Source organism: Trachinotus anak, unplaced genomic scaffold (genome assembly GCF_046630095.1).
Source record: "Trachinotus anak isolate AG129_WGS33_773 ecotype Australia unplaced genomic scaffold, CSIRO_AGI_Tana_v1 ptg000009l, whole genome shotgun sequence".
In the NCBI taxonomy this organism is placed as follows: domain Eukaryota; kingdom Metazoa; phylum Chordata; class Actinopteri; order Carangiformes; family Carangidae; genus Trachinotus; species Trachinotus anak.
Window position 1 is genome coordinate 10,792,042 of NW_027273860.1, and position 20,447 is coordinate 10,812,488.

General features: G+C 39.3%; 1 protein-coding gene across 1 annotated transcript in view; it reads left to right on the forward strand.

The window, feature by feature from the left end:
* The window catches only part of cunh8orf34 (chromosome unknown C8orf34 homolog), a 56,494-nt gene extending 37,029 nt beyond the window's left edge, over positions 1 to 19,465 (forward strand). Inside the window, exons 9-15 of the mRNA XM_071485276.1 lie at positions 1,125 to 1,210; positions 1,325 to 1,398; positions 8,216 to 8,342; positions 11,966 to 12,456; positions 14,379 to 14,475; positions 18,142 to 18,180; positions 19,000 to 19,465. Of these exons, the coding sequence (XP_071341377.1) occupies positions 1,125 to 1,210; positions 1,325 to 1,398; positions 8,216 to 8,342; positions 11,966 to 12,456; positions 14,379 to 14,475; positions 18,142 to 18,180; positions 19,000 to 19,007 (922 nt within the window). The 3' untranslated portion in view covers positions 19,008 to 19,465. The remainder of the gene's footprint in view (positions 1 to 1,124; positions 1,211 to 1,324; positions 1,399 to 8,215; positions 8,343 to 11,965; positions 12,457 to 14,378; positions 14,476 to 18,141; positions 18,181 to 18,999) is intronic.
* The last annotated feature ends 982 nt before the right edge of the window (positions 19,466 to 20,447 follow it).

Consider the following 20,447-nt stretch of genomic DNA (forward strand, 5'->3'; position numbering starts at 1 on the left):
TAGTCAGAACTTGTGACTATGAGCAGCTTTTGTTCAGAGAACGGGAAGGCCTTGTGATAATCATCTTGGGTACTGGTTAATGATCTTACAAAGACCATTTAAGAGAAGGAGAGACAAGGAAAGGGATGTATAAAGACGGGACGAAATAAAATACACTTTAAAAAGCTGTGCTCTGCCTTTACCCTCGTTGTAGAGGTAGAAACCAAGAGGCCCTCTGGCTGTGACGAAATGCAGCCGTGCCTTAAAAGTGTATGAATTACTTTCCTTTGTCTCCAGTTAACAGTTGCACTGATGACATGGAAACAACATGCGGCGCAAGAATTTGGATCTGAAGTAGTATGTAATTACACTTAAAATGTGGTATGATTTACAATTGTTAAAATATGCTTTAGAAAAATAAATGCTGGTTAAATTCCATTCTGCTGCTCAGAGTGTGTGAATTAGTTTGTAGAGGAGTGTAAATGCAGTGAAAAGCCTTGTGTAACATGTTTATCTTTGCACTGAAAATGAATCAGTGAATGTCTTTCATCCACAGTAAACTTCCCTATCTAAGGGAAACGCAAATCTTTTAGTACCTTAAGGAGACAACCAAATCTCTCAGACTAGCTTTCATTTCAGTTCTAACAGATATCTCTAAAAAAAAAGCTGAACACATTATGATAAAGAACAGTAACTGAATCATTTAAGGGGAAACAGAATCTTTGTGCCAGATTTTCGGTTTTGCTTTTTCAGCAAGCTTCTGAAACAAGTGAGCCGTGCACAGTTTCGTTCTGTGTTAGTGCATTACTATGGTTTCATTTAAAAGAAGGGGCTATTTCAGATATAATTTGAGAAGCAGTGATGAAAAGATTTGGTTTGTGCCCCATAACTGACCCCCATGTTCCTCCTTTCTTGGTACCATCCCAGATTTTGCAAAAGAAGAGATTATAAACTCACTAAACACTTCCTCTTTGTCTCATCACCTCAGACTGATAGCAACTTGCTTGCCTTTTTGTTATCTGACATTCAGTTTCCAAACATGCATTGCAATGTTGTGGCTGAAAAATGCAGATTTGAGAGATTATTTAAATGCACTCTGTTGCCAATGTGTACAGTAGTGTATACATGTTACGTGTTGTTTCTAGGTTGCAGGGGGACAGTCTATCAGACAGTAGATCTGAAGAGGAGCACAGGCCTCACATATCTGAACAAGCTGTACCTGACATCTCCTGTAAGTTGCACAACTCAGTTCAAATCAAAGTAGTTATTTTTGCCTCTTTTTACATTTTTGTGGTTTCATGCTCTGTCCGTCTTTTTTCCTGTTTATGTGTGTTGTCTGGAGCAGCTCCATTGCCCGGGGTGGACACGTTGGCGGGACGGTTGCAGGAATGCGAGGCTTCATCTCAAGTGTCAGGCTCTGTAAGTGTCCTCCCTACATCCATCACCAAACAATTAAGATCACTACACAGCCATCAGTTACCACGTCCCCTTCTCCGCCACCTTCATTGTCTGAGAGCGAGCGAAAAATCACCTCAAGCTTCTTGTTAATAGGACAAGACCCAAGCAAAACTGATACATCGTTATGGGGGCATTTCAGCTTACACAACAGTTGATAGTGCTGAACAATTGATACCCCAATTAGAAATCTCCCTGTATCACTTTGCTTATCTCTGAGGGCACTCAGAGGAACAAATGAAAAGAATATCTAGTGACACAACGGCAGTTGGGGCTGATTCAGAAGTTTTATATAATAGAGCTAAATATTTATGGGTTATAGGAGTGCACACCGTTTTGTTCAATAGGAGGACTGTGATAACTTCACATGCTTCAGGGAAGAAATCTATAGAAGCCTAATATGGTACACACCAGACTCAGACACAAACACTCACATGCTGTTCATAAAGCAGTCAGCTAAAGCATGCATGCCTGTACCTTTGTATAATTACCCCCCAAAAAAGCCACTACCTTTTTATAATTGCCCAATCTAAGTGTTAGACAAGGCTTTTTACAGCACTTTTTAAAGAAAGAAAGAGTTTTGGAGCCAAGGCATTACCCCGTGTGTGGAGCAGATGCAGAGAGGCTCCAGACTAACTGGGAGCAGACTTTCACAGACCGAAGGACCTGTTGAATCAAAGCCTGTAGTCGGAAGTCTGACGGATTAGACCACATGCATGCAAGACAACATCTAGAAATTACAGAAATTCTGCAATTTGTAACATCAAACTGCATATTTTATTCTCATTTTCTGATTTTTATAAACTGCTTAGGCTTTACCGGGCATTAGACAGTTTCAGTTTTACTACCAAATAATGTCTTTCTCAGAGATTCCAGCTAATTGAGTTAACTTTCAACTTGATGTGTTTTTTCTCTTTACCACTGACTGTCACATCTACATGGAGCCTCTATTTTAGCTGCTTATACCAAGGGCCTAAACCTCCATAGGTTAAGCCCTGTCTGGCACACTTAAGAACAAGGTACTAATATGTCCCATATGAAAACCACAAGTACAGACATCTGCTGTCACCTACTGTAGCTAATGTGGTTGTTTTGTGTTTACTTGCTTATGTTTGGCTCTCTTTGAAAGGCAAAAACTATTTGTAAGAGGTTGTTAGTTTAACTGGTCCTTCAGGGGCTCGTGGGCCACAATTGCTAAAGGATACAGGAAAACAATGTGATGCTTTTATGAGCTTATTTGGAAAACAACACAATGGTTGAAGTCACACAGTATGCAAAATAACTGCAAATTGTGTTTCCTGTCTTTTAAAATAAACTCATTATGTCTCCTGTTGCTACTTTTGTATATTTAACATATATTGAAAAAGTGAGAGCACAAGCGTTCTTTGCATTGGGAGAAAAGTGTCCAATTGTTTCCTCACGTGCTGCACTGGTTATTAGTGTTTAAGAAAGGATGCATGCAACTTTTTCTCGGTTTAAAGGTTTGAAGTCGTATTTTGTTATTAGCACATTTCAACATGTACGGCTGTCCATGAATGTAATATGTTTTGAATTGTACATTGCCCTGGTTTAGGCAGTAAAAGCTTGGTGATGTTGGAAAGTAAACACTGTTAATGGTTATCATTATTAGTCCGACAGGCCCCCTGCCTCTGCCAGCTCCTTTAGGTGATAATTGCCCCATAAAGCCAAATACTTTCCTAAAGCAATCGCCGGAGCAAATTCCCCAAGAAATTCTTCTACAGTTTCCTTTGTAAATGTTAAATGATATGTTTTAATCAAATTTAGCTTGTATGGGTGTTACCATCATAAAGTCTGCCAGGGGAAACTGTTCATTTGTATGGTAGAAATAAGATAATTAGTGTGATGCAATGCCAGGTGTATGATATAAGCCAGAGCCATTGTGATGGTTTATTTCTGTTTCATGGGGAATTTGAGTTTGGGCCAAGGAGAGTCTGAGCCAATACACTGTATGCCTTTTATATTTGGCACCAGTCTGCTCCCCACACCTCCAAAGTTATACATGCATGGATTTCCTCTGAGCAAATCTCTAATTTAGAGTATAGGTAGCTCTAGTGCAGTTTTCTTTTCCAAAGGTTGTTTAGGATTTACATATATTCCTTATGTTTTCCTTATTTTGTCATCTGTGTGCTATGGCATCAGTTGTTGTTAGAATACAACAGTCTAACAGTGATGGCGAAATTGTTTTTGAGCATAGTGACTTGTTACAGTAGCTTACTTTTCAATATGAAATAGTTCATTCATGTTAATTTTTCTAAATACACCTAGAGTTGCATTACAATTCTATTCACCACATTTTACTATTATATCTTAATGTTTCCTAAAGAAGAATCCCACTGCTGTTACATTTGATCAGGGATATTTGTTCCTCATTTAGTGCATTTTTGCTTCTGTTATATTTGGGATATTCACGTATTCTATTCATAAAATAGCCCATTTAAAAATTGTATCCAACTTACAACAACCAGGATAAGCCCATATTACAAATGCCAAAACTATGTGAAAATTAGAGCTGGGTGATGTCAGCATTAACCTGTATATACTGGTATAGTGTATTTACATCATACTGTATAATGAACAGTGTAAGAAACTTTCAGTGGATTTTGTCTGTTTTGTGCAGCATCAAAGTAAAACCCAATCGTTAATGCAGTGGGAAGGTTAGAAAACTTAAAGTTATGAATTTTACAGCACAAACCCTTAACTGAGATATTAAAATATATGGAATATTAATATATTTGGAATATTAATGAACATGTTTACTTGGCACTAATGCTGTGCATTAATTTTAATTCCAACCTAGCTGCTATCTAATGTATCCTCAGCTAGCAAGACAGTTTAGTTTATTTCTTATTTCTCACCTTATTAATTGAACGTCACATTTTTCTTTCATTTGCTGTCTCCTAATTTTCACGTTCTTATGGTGCAACACTTTCTCTCTGTTGGTTGTTCTTCTCTGACTGGGGAACAGGCAGTATGTCTTCAAAATGCTTGAATTAGAAGGTAATTATGTGTTACTGTCAATATCCTCTTTGCTCTTGGCTTTGCTAACACAGTGGTTGGGCGCATGAGCTGGTGAGCTCTGTATATAGTCCATAAAATCCATTAGGTGTTTCTGCTGTGAGCCAAGACAAGAGGAACTCATTAAAAGTTAAGTTATACCCCTCACATCCCACATCCTCCAACAGCTATACAAGCTGGAAGGAACTAAAACAGCAAATTTTAGCTATTTGGCTTAATTCAGTTATTTGGAAAACATGAAATCTCCAGTTTCTTACAATTGAGTTTAGTGGATCAACCCATATTAGAGTTTCAATTTGGAATATAGATGAAATATGAAACTTGTGAATTGTTTTTGTCCTCTACACTTCTGTTTAGAAAATGATCTGACCCCAGAGTCAAGGAATATATATACATAATGATTGACTATCCTACATACATTTGAACATGTTTTAAATAAGAAAATAACATTTAATACAAGGGCCTTATGACCATGTGAATGAGAGAGTTGATCTCTCCCTGCATGTTTTAGCTGTTAATCACACACTTTGTTGTTTGGTTAGAATAAAGATGACACAATGTTACAATGTTTGTCTATCTCACACATGTGCAGATAAAATCCTTATGTTGATAGGATCCCCTCTTCCAGGATGCTCTCCTCTCCACCTGATTGAAAAGAAACAGTACTTCCTGTGCTGTTATTGATCTTTGCTCTTGATTTTATATCTTGGAGTGTAAACTGAGCTTGTAAGATATGTAGTCTTGCTTTGTTAAGCTTCAGTGGCAGTTATCCAGAATTCTTTAAACTGGAGTTACATTTATAAGTCTCTTTTCCTCCTTGCTAAAAAAAGGAAAAGAAGCCAAAAGGAAAAACTTACCTTTTTTAAAAGTTAGAAGCTATAGGTAAAATGGATGCAACATCATGGGGAATGAAAACTTTTGTCCAATAGAGACAGAAAAATGTGTTAGGTGAAGCTCAAGCAATGGCAGTACAATTTGTCTTTTACACCCATGTTTAGTGCAGTCCATGATGCTCAAACAGTCTTGTAGAATAGAGTAGCACCCATCTCCCACAGAAATAGCCAGTCTAAAGTAATAAGAAATGAGAAATACTGTTGACGTGTGTGTGTGTGTGTGTGTGTGTGTGTGTGTGTGTGTGTGTGTGTGTGTGTGTGTATATTAGTCCCTTTGTTACCGGGGCCTGACCACAACAAGAGAGTCCATCAGTTGTGCTTTGCAAAGCCAGCAGTAGGCTCAAACCTCCAGCTCAGCCCAGCCATGTTTGAGGTCTGTGACTGCATGCACACATCCCAAACAGTTCTTGTTGTGTGGAGGGCAATATTGGACCAAACCCCAGATTGTGGTGATTATTACTGGTGACCACACACGTATAGCTGCACACATGCAGGCTATAAAATATTTAACTCTAGACTTCCATCCTCTCTCTTTCTGTCTTGTTTGCTCTCAACATGGAATCAATTTTGCAAGAAACAAGATCCATGTTTGTTAGTTGGGCAGAAGCATCACCAGAGGGTTTTTCCCTTCTCTCTTTAAGGTCTTTTAGTTTTGTCATAGTGGGAGGGAGATTATTCAACTTGGGTTTTGCGCCACTGACATTAATATACTCATAAGTCATTGCAGAATCATAGCCACTCTTTATTTTGGAGATGAAAAGGCATTCATCTCATCTCTTTGTCTGTAGATTAAAGCATCCATTCTAAGCATCCATACAATGGAAAAAAGTCTGACCCATCTGCACTCATGTCATACATTGTTTGAGATAAGGACAATAGCTGCTTGAAACCACAGTGAAGGGAAATCACTTTTCATCACTTCATTGTGTCTCTTCACTGTGTAATCAAGTCCATCTTTTGTTTAGTTTTTTTGTTTGTGCCTCCATCTACTACACAGAGCCATTCTGTTTTATACATTTTTTTTTCTTTTAATATGTACTGTTATACTAGACCATACATGTTGACATCGTCCTGGTGACTTTGTAAATATGTATGATTTCACCAAACTTGATGAAACAACAGACATATTTTGATCATAATGTCTGTTTATTTATTGATGTTATCTGAGGAAATGAATTGCTTGCAGACTCAGTATATCCTGTTTGTTTACCTAGCCACAGGACTGTACAGTACCACCAGTCTTAGCCTGTAGTCTGGAGTCTCCAGGATATATGGTCCTGATTACAGAGTAGTCTTTTCCTTTAGTGGACAGGGGAACTTCAGGGCAGTAGCAATGCAAATGCTAAATTGTGGATATTGCTGATAAGATTAAATCTTTGTACACAAACTGGTTTTCTGAAGTGAGACTGAGCTCTTATAAGGCACCACAATAAAGTGCACCTTTTTAATAGTGTCAAGGTGAAACCAGGACATGGATTTCCAAACAAATTGTAGCAGTAGCACTTTTGTATAATGTATAAAAACCTACAGTGTAATAAAGATTATACAAATGCATTTGGGAATCTGTTGGTGGCCTTGTTTGCTTGAGCTGAGAAGACCCAGAGCTAGAGGAGGACAAGATGAAGTCATGCTATTGGATTTGGGGGGATACCACCAAAGAGAGAGAAATAAAGTTGGGGAGGGGATTCAGTTATAATGTTCATCCTGCCTTGCTCCTTTGTGAAGGCTGTAATTAAGGATTGGCTTGTGGTGTTGTGGTTCGGCTGCCACAGAACGCCTCATGTATCTGACAGACACAAAGATCATTGCCGCAGACTCTGGGAATCATGCTCTGTCATTTATCACAGGATAGTTGCTTCACTTGTTTTCCACCATACCTCCTCTTTGGAAAGACTTTTCAGTCCACTTTGAACCCTGAAAATCGTAAAATGAGAAGCTGGTTTTATCCCAGGTTTGTGTTGAAACTGCACTGTATGTATATCACAGATCTCCCAGAGCCTTATCCTGTGTCAGCACTTTGTTAAGTCAACTTGGTCTCTCATTAAGTGCTTAGCACATCAATGATGTAAGTGCTGGCATCGGTGGTATCATAACTTACCAAGTGTAAACCAAATTTGCAGAAGGTAGAATTATGTCTGACAGGTTTTATTTCTCACCTGTGCCTGGAGCTTGTGTGCACTTGGTCCATTGGCTTAACAGATCATCTGGCCACTTGTGTCCCATCATAGGAATAAATAGGAGGATTAGGCACGCTGCCATTACAGGACTTGGCAAACCCCAGTCTGTCTAACAGGTCCCTTTCCAAATCATGCGCTTGGCCAGGAAGAGGTAGGAGCAAAATAGGTCAAAGCAGCCACTATTAGTGATCCAATCTGTCTTTTTTAGATTTTCTTTTTATTTCCTATGCTTTAGAATAAGATCATCTTTATTTGAGCTTTATTTTGTATATACGAATATCATGTGCACTCAGGAAACTATCCAGAATGGCTGATTTATTGTTACTTAACTGCTGGTGCAGGATTTGCTGCTGTCAGGCTCTTAGCCAACTGACTAGTGCGCATACAAGCTCTTATAGATTTACTGAAAGTTATACAAAAAATTCCTGAGCCACTACCAAAAGTCTTACATCCCACATTCACTAAACAGAGTGCACTGCACACTCTGTGCTTTCATCTACACTTGTTGTGGTTTCTTGTGTTTTTCTAAAGACCATAAAATAATAATTGCCTCTTTCTTTCCAGGAGATATGGCTCAGATATTTTGAGCAATAGCTGAAAATAATATAAAGAGTTAATTGAAGGGTCTTTCTTCTAATGTGACTCTCTCTCTTTTGTGTTCTCCTCGCTAACTAGCGTCAGGCTGTCTGGGAGGCTGATCTGAAGGCTGTGAGAGGTGGGAGCTCTGCCGGGCAGACAGGCCTGCTACTGGGTGACTCCCTCTTTTCTAAAGAACTGGAGAACATGGGCAAACAGCTCGCTGGTAGGCAGCTTTGTGTATGTGTCTGTGTCTGTCGTGTGTTTTTGTGTGTATCTGTGCTGTGTTTTTGTGCCTGTTTGTGTATGTACTAGGGGCTTTAATGATGAATTGTATGGATAAGTCAAATTAAATACTTTCTTTGGAATACAGAGTATAGTCTACACTGAACTACATAGATGCATGAAATAGAGAGGGGTGCAGAAAGCACTCATGAGGAGTGGGAGGGGGAGAGTCCAGCCAAAGAATGCACTGCTTTCGGCCAAAGGATTTTCTTGGATAATTAAAAAGTTAAATGTGTCAAGACTAAATAGAAAAACTAATTAAAGTAATTTCCACATGCCAGAAATTCATCTCAGCTCCAGCTTTGACAGGTTCAATCAGTAAGTCCAGCTCTGCTGAGTCATTTGGAAATGATCGAAGCTGGAGAATGGCTTTGTCTGACAAAATGGAATTTGTGTGGCATTTTGGAAATCATTATTCCTGATGTAGTGATGATCATCTTTGATGTATGTGACGTCTGTGTGACTCAGACTGCTTTTGTTGTCATAATGATCAAGTATGTATTCGCTTATGAATCAGATGAAAGCCTGGGATGGAGGCCAGACGGAACGTCACCATTTACCATCATGTGTCAGCCACTTGCTTGTTTATGCATGTCCTCCCACTCTGTTTGACAGTGTCACTGTGTGTAAAGACTTCGTACATGCCTCTACATACCAGACTTATTTGAAGCGTATTCATCCCACTTAGTGAACCTATTACTGTCACCCAACAGTGGTCCCAGCTGCAACAACCTTCTCAGCTCATCTGCACATCAGCACTGAAAACACTGGTTGCCTCCGAACACCGAGCAAAACAGCAAACTGGCGCTTAGGATTATTTGTGTTAACAACACACTAACTTTCCCCCAGAGGTCCTTAGATGGTGTTGATTGTTTTACACTGAGTTACTGGATACTCAGGCTTAGGGGTCCCACCAGGCATTTCAGTGAAGCTGTTCAACAAGCTAATTGAACTCCTTCAAGCCTTTGTTAGCTGCTAATACTTTCCATGTTTGGAGCCAGAGCTTTACTTTTCATCTTATGCCATTACCCCAGTTATATGGTTGTGCAATCACCCCTTGTGTCCCTTTTGTGATAAAATTAATCTTTTTTGATAATACACATATAAATTACTGCTCACTGAATTTGTCACTGAAGGATGTTAAGTACAGTTTGATTTGAGTTTCACCCCAGCATTTTTGATACAATTCATTGGTTTCTGACATTTTTTTTGCCATTTTACTGCACAGTGTATCATTGAGTAAGGAGTAGCTAACAAAGCTAAGAACCTTACCAAGCATTCAATGCAAGCTTTAGATTTTTTGACACTTTTTGATGCTACAGATATATTTTTGGTCAGAAAGTATTGAGGTTCAATAGTTAGACCATATTAGAAATGTGTACTGTCCTTTTTTGTGCTTATCCAAGGGCAATGACTGGTATTTGAATTTATCCAGGCAAGCAGGGTTGTACCATTGCAAGTCTGCAGATGAAATGCAGACAAATGATATGTCATTAGTGCATTCGTTTATTTTCAGAGAAGGGACCCAGTAAAGTTTGCATGAGTTCTAAATGCTTGTATGGCGTGCTATGGCCCTGTACTCTCTCACGTGCAACTGCTGCTTGATCAAAGAGTTTGATAGATTATATCTGTTTCCATTTCTTCTTGTCTCTTTTTCTCTGTCTCATTTTCTCCATGCTTTCCTTTTTCCTGTTCTTATTACTGAATGATTGGATCAAAACATATCAAATACTTTTACCATATGGATTTTGATGGTACCTCTTTGATCTGTAGGAGCTGTCATTATTTATTAGTGTCTGTGAGATCACTTAGAATATTTCTGTGCTAAACTGCACAGAATTTCAAAATAAAGCTGCTTATGGTAGGCCACTTATTAATGCCAGGAAGTCAAGGGAAGTGACTGGTTTACAATAAAATCATGAGTGGAGTAGCCATTTACGGAAGGGAGAAAGATTTCACAACTGAAACATGTGGTGTTTATCATTCTACCGGTAAATAACTTGAGATTAAAAAATCTACTTTATGGGAACAGATTACTAATGAACATATCCTGTTTACAATAGAATAATAACACCACTCACGGTGGACATGGTGTGTGTGGGTAAGGGCTTAAACTGGGAAATCATCAAATACTTGCCCCATAGCAGGTCTTATGGTTATGATCTAACTGTTATACAGACTTTTAACCTTAAAACAAAGCTGCTTTTTGGGTTCTACCATAATGTTATACACTGCGGTCCTGCCACTTCCACAAGCTGATGTCATGATATGCTCTGAGATCCCCAGAGAGTTAATTTTCTTTCAGCTTTCCAGTCAGAGTAAGGCCAAGCTGTGACCTGTACCTTCAGTTTTCTTTTATTATTTAGAGAAGTAACACGTGTAGAAGATATTGGGGTTAAAGCAACACAGACACAATATCATGCAGTGTATATGCCGGTCATTGAGTACATGGACAAGGCAGTATGCAGTATGTACTCTGCAATATATCTCACTGTAAAGGTCAACCTCCATATAATCACAGCTGATTAAGCACAGAAACAGCAATCTAATTATCCATGTCAGAGCATTAAATGTATTTGATCCCCAAGGATGGTATACAAAATAGTCTGGAATAGATTTCAAACCAGCCCAGTAAAGCTGCATCTAGAGTAGTGTTGCAGACTTTCTCTGCTTTGCATACTAAATGGATATTTGTCAGTCAATAAGAGCATGTGTTTCACATTTTAGCGTGGAAAAATGTTGTTTGTAAAGGGTGCAAGCACCATTTGTTCAAAAACAAGGGAGTCAAGGTTTGTGAAATACTTGTCATGCTTCCTTTTGTTACTTATTTAACGTCACACATATACAGTTTTCCAGAAATACTCGCTGCTGATGAGTCATTCCTGAAATTATCCCTCTGAAATGATAACTCCCAGACTGGTGTGTTGAATCCTGATTGCCAAGATCTGGAACGAGAGCATAGAACACGGAAAAAATGACCCAGATGTTGATCACAGAAGTTGGCAGCGTCACTTCTTTTACAAACAGAAATGTTTTTGAGACTACCAGTGAGGCAAACAAATGTGCTTTTGTCAGGAACAGGGGAAAAAAATATGACCAGGCTGTGCTTACTGTATATCAACTTGGAACCTTTTCTGACAGAGGAAGCTGGATTCACCACAATTTACAGGGTCTATAAATATTGTCATCATTGCCCAGAAGAAGGATTAAACCAAGCAGTCTGGCCCACTTTAATGCTCAGTAAAGTTTTTGAATCATCAGTACACCAACCTCCAAAACCTCTGAATATGTAATAAAAAAATAAACCTGTCTCTACCATGGAATCCCCTTGTCCATTTGAGTGATCTGGGTTTTGTGTAAAATGGTACATATATCATTGTATATGCATACAATGATCGAAAACAAATCAAACATTCTCATTTAAATGTGAGGGGGGAAAAAAAGGGTTACAAGGTGAAAACTACACCAGCTGACTTGTTTAAGACAATGTATGTGTTTACATTTGTAAATTTAAAGTATGACATCTAGATACTGATTTGGATTATGTCCCTTTCTTTCCTCCAGAGGTTGAGAAGGATCTGGCCAAGCTGGCAGAAGCAGGGAAGATGACCACTCGGAGCTCTAATAATCTGCACAGTAGTCTGCTCCACACCCCTCTGCACCACAGAACGCTGCCCGACACACTTCCTCTCCCCAGTCTGGTCTCCAGGCCCCAGTCTCCAGCTGGCAGCCTCTCAGGCAAGCCCTGTGGTGTGGGTCTGCCTTTGCTGAGCCCCAAGCCCACCTCCCTGGTCATGGGTCGAACTCAATCTCCCAGCAACCCTGGGAGCAGAACTCAAACCCCCAGAACACCCAGCAGGCCTCTGACGCCAAATAGTTTACTGACACGCTCCACCTTTAACCCTGGAGCTCATAAAGAGGTGACCTACAGGAGGTCGCGGAGCCGTCCTGTGACGCCCACAAGTCAGCCAATGCATCCCCGACCACTGCTCACCCCTCCTGGACTAAGCACTACAGACAGCCTTGGTGCCAGCCTACGGGCCTATCTGTCTGAGGTAAGACCCTAAACTGACAGATATACCTTTCTCATCAAAAACACATTTTTGCTCATTGTGATGTAAGAAGAGATCTAAGCAATAGTGCATGACAAGGTGCATCCATAGGGAGAAGGCAAAGCATTACCTTCTTAGATTCAGTTCTGACACGTACAACAAAGAAAAAAAAAATCATCTTTTCTAAAAAAAAAAAAAAAAAAATGATGTTAATGTGGTGAAGTGTCAGTGCTGTAGCTGTTATTTGTAAAGAAATAGTCTAACATTTTGGAAAATATGATTATTGTTTTCTGGTGGAGAAGATCAATACCACTCTCATATCTTCTCATTAAATACAAAGCCAGCGTCAGGAGACAGTTAGCTTAGCTGAGCATAAAGACTGAAATTAGCTAGCCTGGCTCTGTCCAAATGTAATAAAGATCCACCTTTCAGCACCTGGAAAGCTCACAAATAACACCTTAGGTCTCATTTGTTTAATCTGTACAAACACAGAGGTGTAGAAAGGTTACAGAAAGTCACTGTGCCCAGCCAAGAAATAGCCATTCACACATCCCCCTGTAAAACAGAAAATTCTCACTTTTATGCTTCAGGTTTTTTTGTAACCTTTGGCCAGAGACAGCTGTTAGCTGTTACATCATGCTTCCAGTCTCTATGCTAAACTAAGTGTCTCCTGGCTGTAGCCTCAGATTCAATGAACGGACATGGCAGTGGTATTGATTTCATGTGACTGTTGGCAAGAAAGTGAATAAGTGTGTTTCCCATAATGTTGAAGTAGTCCAGTATCTTCCATGGCCAAGGTGTGGCATAAAATTCTACATGTTACATTTTAGCTTTTTCTTACATGTCAGATTTATCTAGGAATAAAACAGATCAAGTACACCCAGACTGTGTAAAACATGAAGTAAAGTTGTCATAAACTTTGGGTCAAGGACTTTCAAAATCACTCCAGCTTTACTGTAATGTTTTAGTGTGAGTGAGAGCAATCGTGTGTGCTGAGTGTCAAATAGGCTCAATGCCTAAGTAAAGCTGGCTGTAGAACACGAGAGCCTTTACACAGAAAGATCATGACTGAGAGCACCAGAACACACAATATCACACATGTGCATACCCACACAAACACAAATACACTCTTAGTGTGGGGTTTAGTGGAGAGTCACGGAGGTCTGTACAATAGTATGTCATTTCACTGTGGAAAAATGAGTCTGGCATAAAAGGGGAACTTTCAATGGGATTTCTTTCTTATATTCCTTTCATGATCTACTTAGCAGCAGTGCTGTTAAATATGAAACCTTTTTGAAGGCTTTATTAATGGTGGGCAGGAATTTTGCAGTCCCTTTGTATACTAGTTGACACCTCAACTTATCACAACCACTGCACTAAGTCTGATTTTATTGAGGCCAGCCGGTTCCATGTAGGAGGGCTGAAGCATCTAAATGAGACCTAGTTAGAGAGTAAAAAAATCGTCAGCTTCTTAAAATACTGGATGAACAGGAAAGTCTTGGCTTCCTTTACACGTGTAGCCATTTAAACTGGAGACTCCATCATTTAGCACTGAAAAATGAGAAGACATACGTTTTTTTCTAGGGACATTGGGGTAATTTATACATTAAAATTTTGCTCTGAGAACTCCCACTATATAAGATGATGAAAGTCTGCTTCAGTAATGCAGTAATGCAACTTTATGTATAATACCATTATGGCCTTAAACAGGACCAAGGGAACATGTATTGTTTGAATGAGAACACATTTAGCTTTAAATATATACAGTTAATGTAGTGAGATGAACAGGTGAATAAATAAACTGACAGACTGATTCAGATTCTTTTTCCTAACCTCATTTTCCATCCCTCTTTTCCTCTGTCCATTATCTTTTTATGAGTAAAAATTCTCCTCCATCATTTTTGTTCTGTTATGTTCCATTTCAGGATGAGTTTTACCAGCAGTTACAGGCCATCAGACAGCCCTGGCATATTCCCAGTGACACAGACAGCGACATCCTGGAGCCTCCTGAACAGGATAAGAGTGAGTGACCTACCTAGCTGTTCCTTCCTTATGTATTTACTTTTTTAAACTGTACATTCATTGTGAATCATCTCCGGATTCAGGTGCCCTTTCCTAGAGCTAGGAAACATTCAGTTTCTCAAATCCTGTCAGTTAAATCAACATTTCGCAAACCTGACTAATTGCCCCTCTAATGTTTTTACCTTACCACAGTTTTTTTCTTTGTAAGACATGAGGCTCATTTCATTACAGTAATGTGACTTTACCACAGTGAATAACTAATGCTCTAAAGTGGCAATAGATGTATTAAAAAGTGAAGATTAATGTTCAAGCATTCCTTGTAAAATTCTGAGATGGAGCACAAGGGCTCACACATAAAAAGTTCTATATTTCACAGTTGGGTGAAATCCTGGGGGGTGTCATAGAGGGGAAATGTCATGTAAAATTTCCTGTCTGGCACCACATAATAGATGTATTTCTATCATGATCCAGTCAATAGACATGAACAGTTCTTGCTAGAAAGTCATAAATCCAGTTCTAGTACTGGTCTGGTTGATATACAGTACAGTATATTACTCTGGCTTTGAACATGACAGAACTAGTTTAGACCTCCTTGAATGTTCTGGTCTATAAATCACATGAATGTTTGTGGCAGTAAGGTCCAATAGTCGGAGGCTTGCCATAAAGAATTTAAGAGTAGTTCTCAGTTCACTGAGGTCCACTAACAAACTGTCAAATGTATGGTCTCTTAACATTGGTTAACATATGGCTAAACTTCTGAGATGTTTGATAGAATTTATACTGTAGCTGCATTAAATGAAAACTAACTTATGTAAATATTCCTTATTTTTGCAGAACAGGTCTGCTGTGTGGGGTAGGGAGATGTTGGACAGAACAAATGGCACACTGAGAATTTAGCTATCCTTAGTCTTACCAGGAGGCAGTGGTGTAGTGGTGCCTGGAGAAATGGATATACTTTTAATTTTTTTTTTCTATAAGCATCCCATCCAGCAAAGGCTAAAGAGGCCCTATTTTATAAACAGTGGCATGTCAGACTACTATTTCATATTCAATTCACTCAAAAATGGGTCAGTAGCATTTGCATATTGTCACTTTACTTCTGCTGCTTGACCTCAGGGAGTGAGGATCATGAAATGAAATTAACATTATATGCAGAAGAGATGCAGATTTTGAAATCAATACTGGTCCCGAGACTATGGGGTGAAACAATTACATAATTATGCATTTTGAGTGAACTGTTCCTTAATCCTTAGTCCATCTATATTTTTTTTTTCCAAGGATGGCGAAGCAAAGTCATGATCCTCTCTACTCTGCTTCTAATTGCGTTACCCTGATATTCTTGTCCTAACCCTAACCAGTCATCGCTGCTCCTGCCTAACCAACCCAACCAACAAATGCAGCAAGTACTGGCCAGTCAGAGTAGTGTGGGTCATGCCTTCACTATCCTATGAAAAAAGGCTTGCAGCACCATAGGTTCTTTGAGACTACTGAATGATGTGCATGAGACGGGATTTAGAAGTGGGTATATGCAATGCCCACTGAAAAATAAGTAGGTATATGCTGTATACTTATGTAAACTTTGCACAACACAACTGCCAGGCAGGACATTTGTCCACATCTTGTCACTAAAAGAAAGGCTATAAAGTCATTAAAGTCGATAGGGTTTATCTTTATCTATGCTCTTCAAATTCATATTAGTGTTATTAGATCAAAAGATATTCTGTGTTCATGGAGGCTCGTGGAGTGTCCAAAGGTTCATCCTCTGGGATACCTTGTGGATGTGTTTTTCACAGTATGACCTGATGAAAATTCAAAAACAAATTTCACGGTAACCTGGCTTGTAGTTGTTAGGACATCTTGCTCTGGAGCAATGCACTGGATGGACAGACAGACCTGTGGTGTTCATTTATGAATTCAAGTCCAAAATGATATATGCCATAAATTCAGAACTGTTCTCAAATTGACCTAGCCCTGTTTTCTCAGTAAACAAAACATCAGCACCAGCTACTCAAACTGAAAATCAAGTGCATGTGGGACTCAAAAGGACAGCTTTCATTGACGTTATGAAACAAAAATTCCAGTCAAACAAAGATCAAGCAGGCAAATGGTTGTCACATGGAAATATAACTCCTCTGACAAGTTCCTCTAGAGGGTCATTGTTTTGCCAAATGTGTATCTTACAAAATAAATGGATAAATTTTCGTAATAGCCCCTGGGGGCCTGCTTTAATCCTTGGCAACAGTAATGGCATGGTGAGAAAGGATATGAGCCACATATTGAATTAGAAGTGGCTTAGAGACAGGGAGAGAAGACTGACAGAGAAAAAAGACCCAACAGCCACAAGACGTGACAAAGCACTTTCTGGCGTGAGAGAGGGCCCACAGGACTGTTTGCTAAAATCTGGTTTGTATGTCTTTGTGTGTGCGCATGTGTAAATGTGTGTGTTAAACATGTGAGTGACTGTATTAGTCTGGGAAGATGTTATAATAGTTTTCATGGAGCATTTTTCTTGTCTTTTCAGGTGTACTTTTTTCACGTATGAAATAATATATATGTTGAGTTGCGTTTTTTTAAAATTTTTTTTAAATGTACAAACAGAGGTGCAGGGCAACAATCACAGAAATGTTCCACTGCTCCAGCCTATTACTTAAATGTTTTCCAATCAAAATTACTCAATGTCCTCTGGCAGGAAAAGGTGAAAAAGAAAAACAAAAAACATCCTGTTTCTTCAAATGAGAGCATTTGAAAAACCATGGTGGTCATTTTTGTCCGTAACGTGGTTTGCTCTGTTTTGTGTCTGTCCACATACCTGTGTGCACATGTGTGAATATAGGGCTCATTTAATTAGTGCAGTGACACCCTCTTCCCAGTATCACAGCAGATGTGTCTGAGCCTGCGCCAAGTGTATGGTAAGAGCTAAATAATGGGGAAAAAATCCATAGCTATTTCCTGTTATTCTATAAACTTCCACAACAGGACAACCACACATACCACAATGGAGATGAAAGAGATCTGTTCTTTTTCTCACTTCACAAGCCACTTGTCCTGTATGGCTGTGGCCATCCCACTTTGCACATGAATGAATTCAATATAGACACATAAAGTGGAAGTAAATCAGAATCTTATGTCATACACCTTCTTGGATTCAATGTACACAGTGTTCAAAGATGGTTTTATTCATGGTATTATTAATCTTCTGAGATTAATTGTTTAATTGATCATTGTTGCACATGGTGGACGTGGTAACCATTTCAGCATATACACCAGTCCCTAAAAACTTCTCTTGCAGAGAACATTGATACCACTCTCATTCCTGTCTGATGAAGCTACACCTGGTTAGCTTTACCTAGCATAGAAACTAAAAATGGGGAAATGGGGAAATGGCTAGCCTGGCTTATTCAAAACTAGCAAAATCCACCTACCAGACACACTATATCTTGTTTGCTGTTTCTGTACAAGAACTGTGCTGCTAGCTTTTGTCTACAGTCATTGCACTATAAGCTAAACTAACTGGTTCCTGGCTATACCTTCATATTTAGATATTTAAAGGTACAGTATACAGTAAATCATAGCATATAATGAGTAAGCGCTCCCCGCAAAATGTCAAACTATTTCTTCAGAGTCATCATGGAGCTCCTTGTGACACTGCTGTCTTCATTTTTACAGGTGGTGCACGAGATGCCAATAAGAGATCCGTGTTTTCAGGTGAGAATCTGGACAGTTAGAGCCTAAAATCCAGAGAGACCAATTCATGTCATAAAGTCCTGTATCTCACAGGTCACCAAAAACCAGCCATGCTAAAAGTTCTGTTATTGTAAGCAACTGTTTCAAAGTGAGAGAGCCTCAGTGTCTGTCAGTGACCTCATTTGTAGAGCCACAACATGCTACCTAAATAACTACCAATGGGTGACTTACTGCGAAAGCCTCCACCTTCATTTATGGTCCATTCAATTACCGTCATAGGCTAAATGGAGGGCACAGTGGCTCTGAAATGTGATTGGTGGAGACTGGCCATGTGTGGAGACAGCAACACTGTTGCCCAGTTCCATTAAGTCACTTGGGTTCTGAGTTTACACGCAGCAGACAGCATCAACTCTCAGCGTCAACATTTGGGAGAAGGAGAAAGTCTGTCTGGTTTGAGGTTGTCTGCGGTTCTCCTTCTTGTGGCTCCAGAGGTGCCCACAGTTCCCAGTGTTAGTGTGCCAGTCTGGAGGGAGATCTGAGAGCAGGCTGCTGCTGCTTGGCTATCAGAGAGGCCAGAGCATTGCCACGGTAACCAAACCCAAAGCTTGCTGCTTTAAGTCACCCCAATCACTGCTCTCCCAGAACCTATTATGAAATATAGTCGTTGGAACCTCTACTGGGCAGCACCAGGCCTCATTTTCCACCTCATGTTTGTCTATGACATGTTCAAATATTAAATGGTTGTTTCATGGTAATTGCCCCAGTTATTCTTATTAGCGGTTGAATGTGTCTGATTTTGGTTACTAGGAGACTGATGTTTTTGTCTTTCATTTTTCACAGGCCTATAGTGACGAAGACCAGAGACATTGATCCAATCAAACTATTATGCAAACCACTGGACATTTTGAATATGTGTACAGAGACAATTATTTTTATAATTCATATGAATGGAAAAAAAAAAGATTGTATACTTTTTTCACAGATATTTCATAGGCATTGTACTGTAACTGTATGATACAATGTGAAAATATAACTTCAGAGTATGGAATATATTTATTTTTGTTTGCTCTATAGCATGCTATTGAACTTCCATGTGGAGTCTAGAAACAAATGCATTTTGTTGTTGACACACTCTTTTTCTAGGCCTAGTGCATATTCACATTGCGAAGGCAGCACACCCATGTTAAGAAAATGTTTATTGATATGCACTGTTAAAAGATGTAGTGTTTTTCAAATTACAAATACCCCAGTCCAAGGGAATACAAGGAATGCCGTTAACTTAATTAAAATGATTTGGTGCACATGCCCCCGTCCTGTTTACATGCTTCCTTTTTGTATTCGGAACATTCTGAGTTTTGACATGCTAACACTGAAAGAGGAGTTAAACCGTGGTGCTGATAGAGACATAGAAATCTGTCTTGACCAATCTGTCTTCTGTGTGTTTGCCTGGGCACGTTTTGGTTAAGCTGTGGTTGTCTGAGTGTTACACATGCGACGTCAGCACTAAAGACACACACATCATGGACACAGTCTCCACCCTGACACAGTCTGATCCCTCCATTCAAACCCTACTGAATTTTGTGGTATGGTACACCCAGCCATGCCAACTTTTGAGTCTGTCTCTTGGGATGTGGTCGACAAACTACTCAAATCTCCTGTCTCATTTCTTTGAGGGTGATTTGCTGTATAAGGATGTGTTAGAAGACTAATTACTCAAAACTCCCATCTTGTAAAACATAGTATGTGCATTAATGCCCCATGTATTTCTGCACATTTATGACTCATTGGAAAGGGATGTGGTTTTGAAAGATCTGTGGAAGAATTTGAGGGCATGGCATAATCGAGTCACACTGGTGCCTTGATATAATCTTTATATCACTATAAACAATATTTTCCTGTCAGAAAGGGGGGGACATCTTGTATTGCATACTAAGATTTTCATACTTAATATTCCATTTTCACTTTGTTTGAGGGTAGTTCAGGGTGAGATTGCCATCTGTTCTTGTACCAGCATGCTAACTCCATTTATACTATCAATATTTTCTTTCAGTTCATATGTCTCTCCACCAGTCTTTCAGTTATGTCAGCATAATATCAAGGCTTGAGGAGCTCTGAAATAAGGCAAGACAGTTTGTGTGATGAGGACTTCAATTACTGCCACAGATGTCACACAAAGACAGCACTCCGATGCTTTTCCTCCCTCTGTGTATCTGTGGAGGTCTCAGCACGCCACAACTTATAAAGATGAAATGCTGGCAGCATAACTGATACCTCTTCTTTGTATAGTA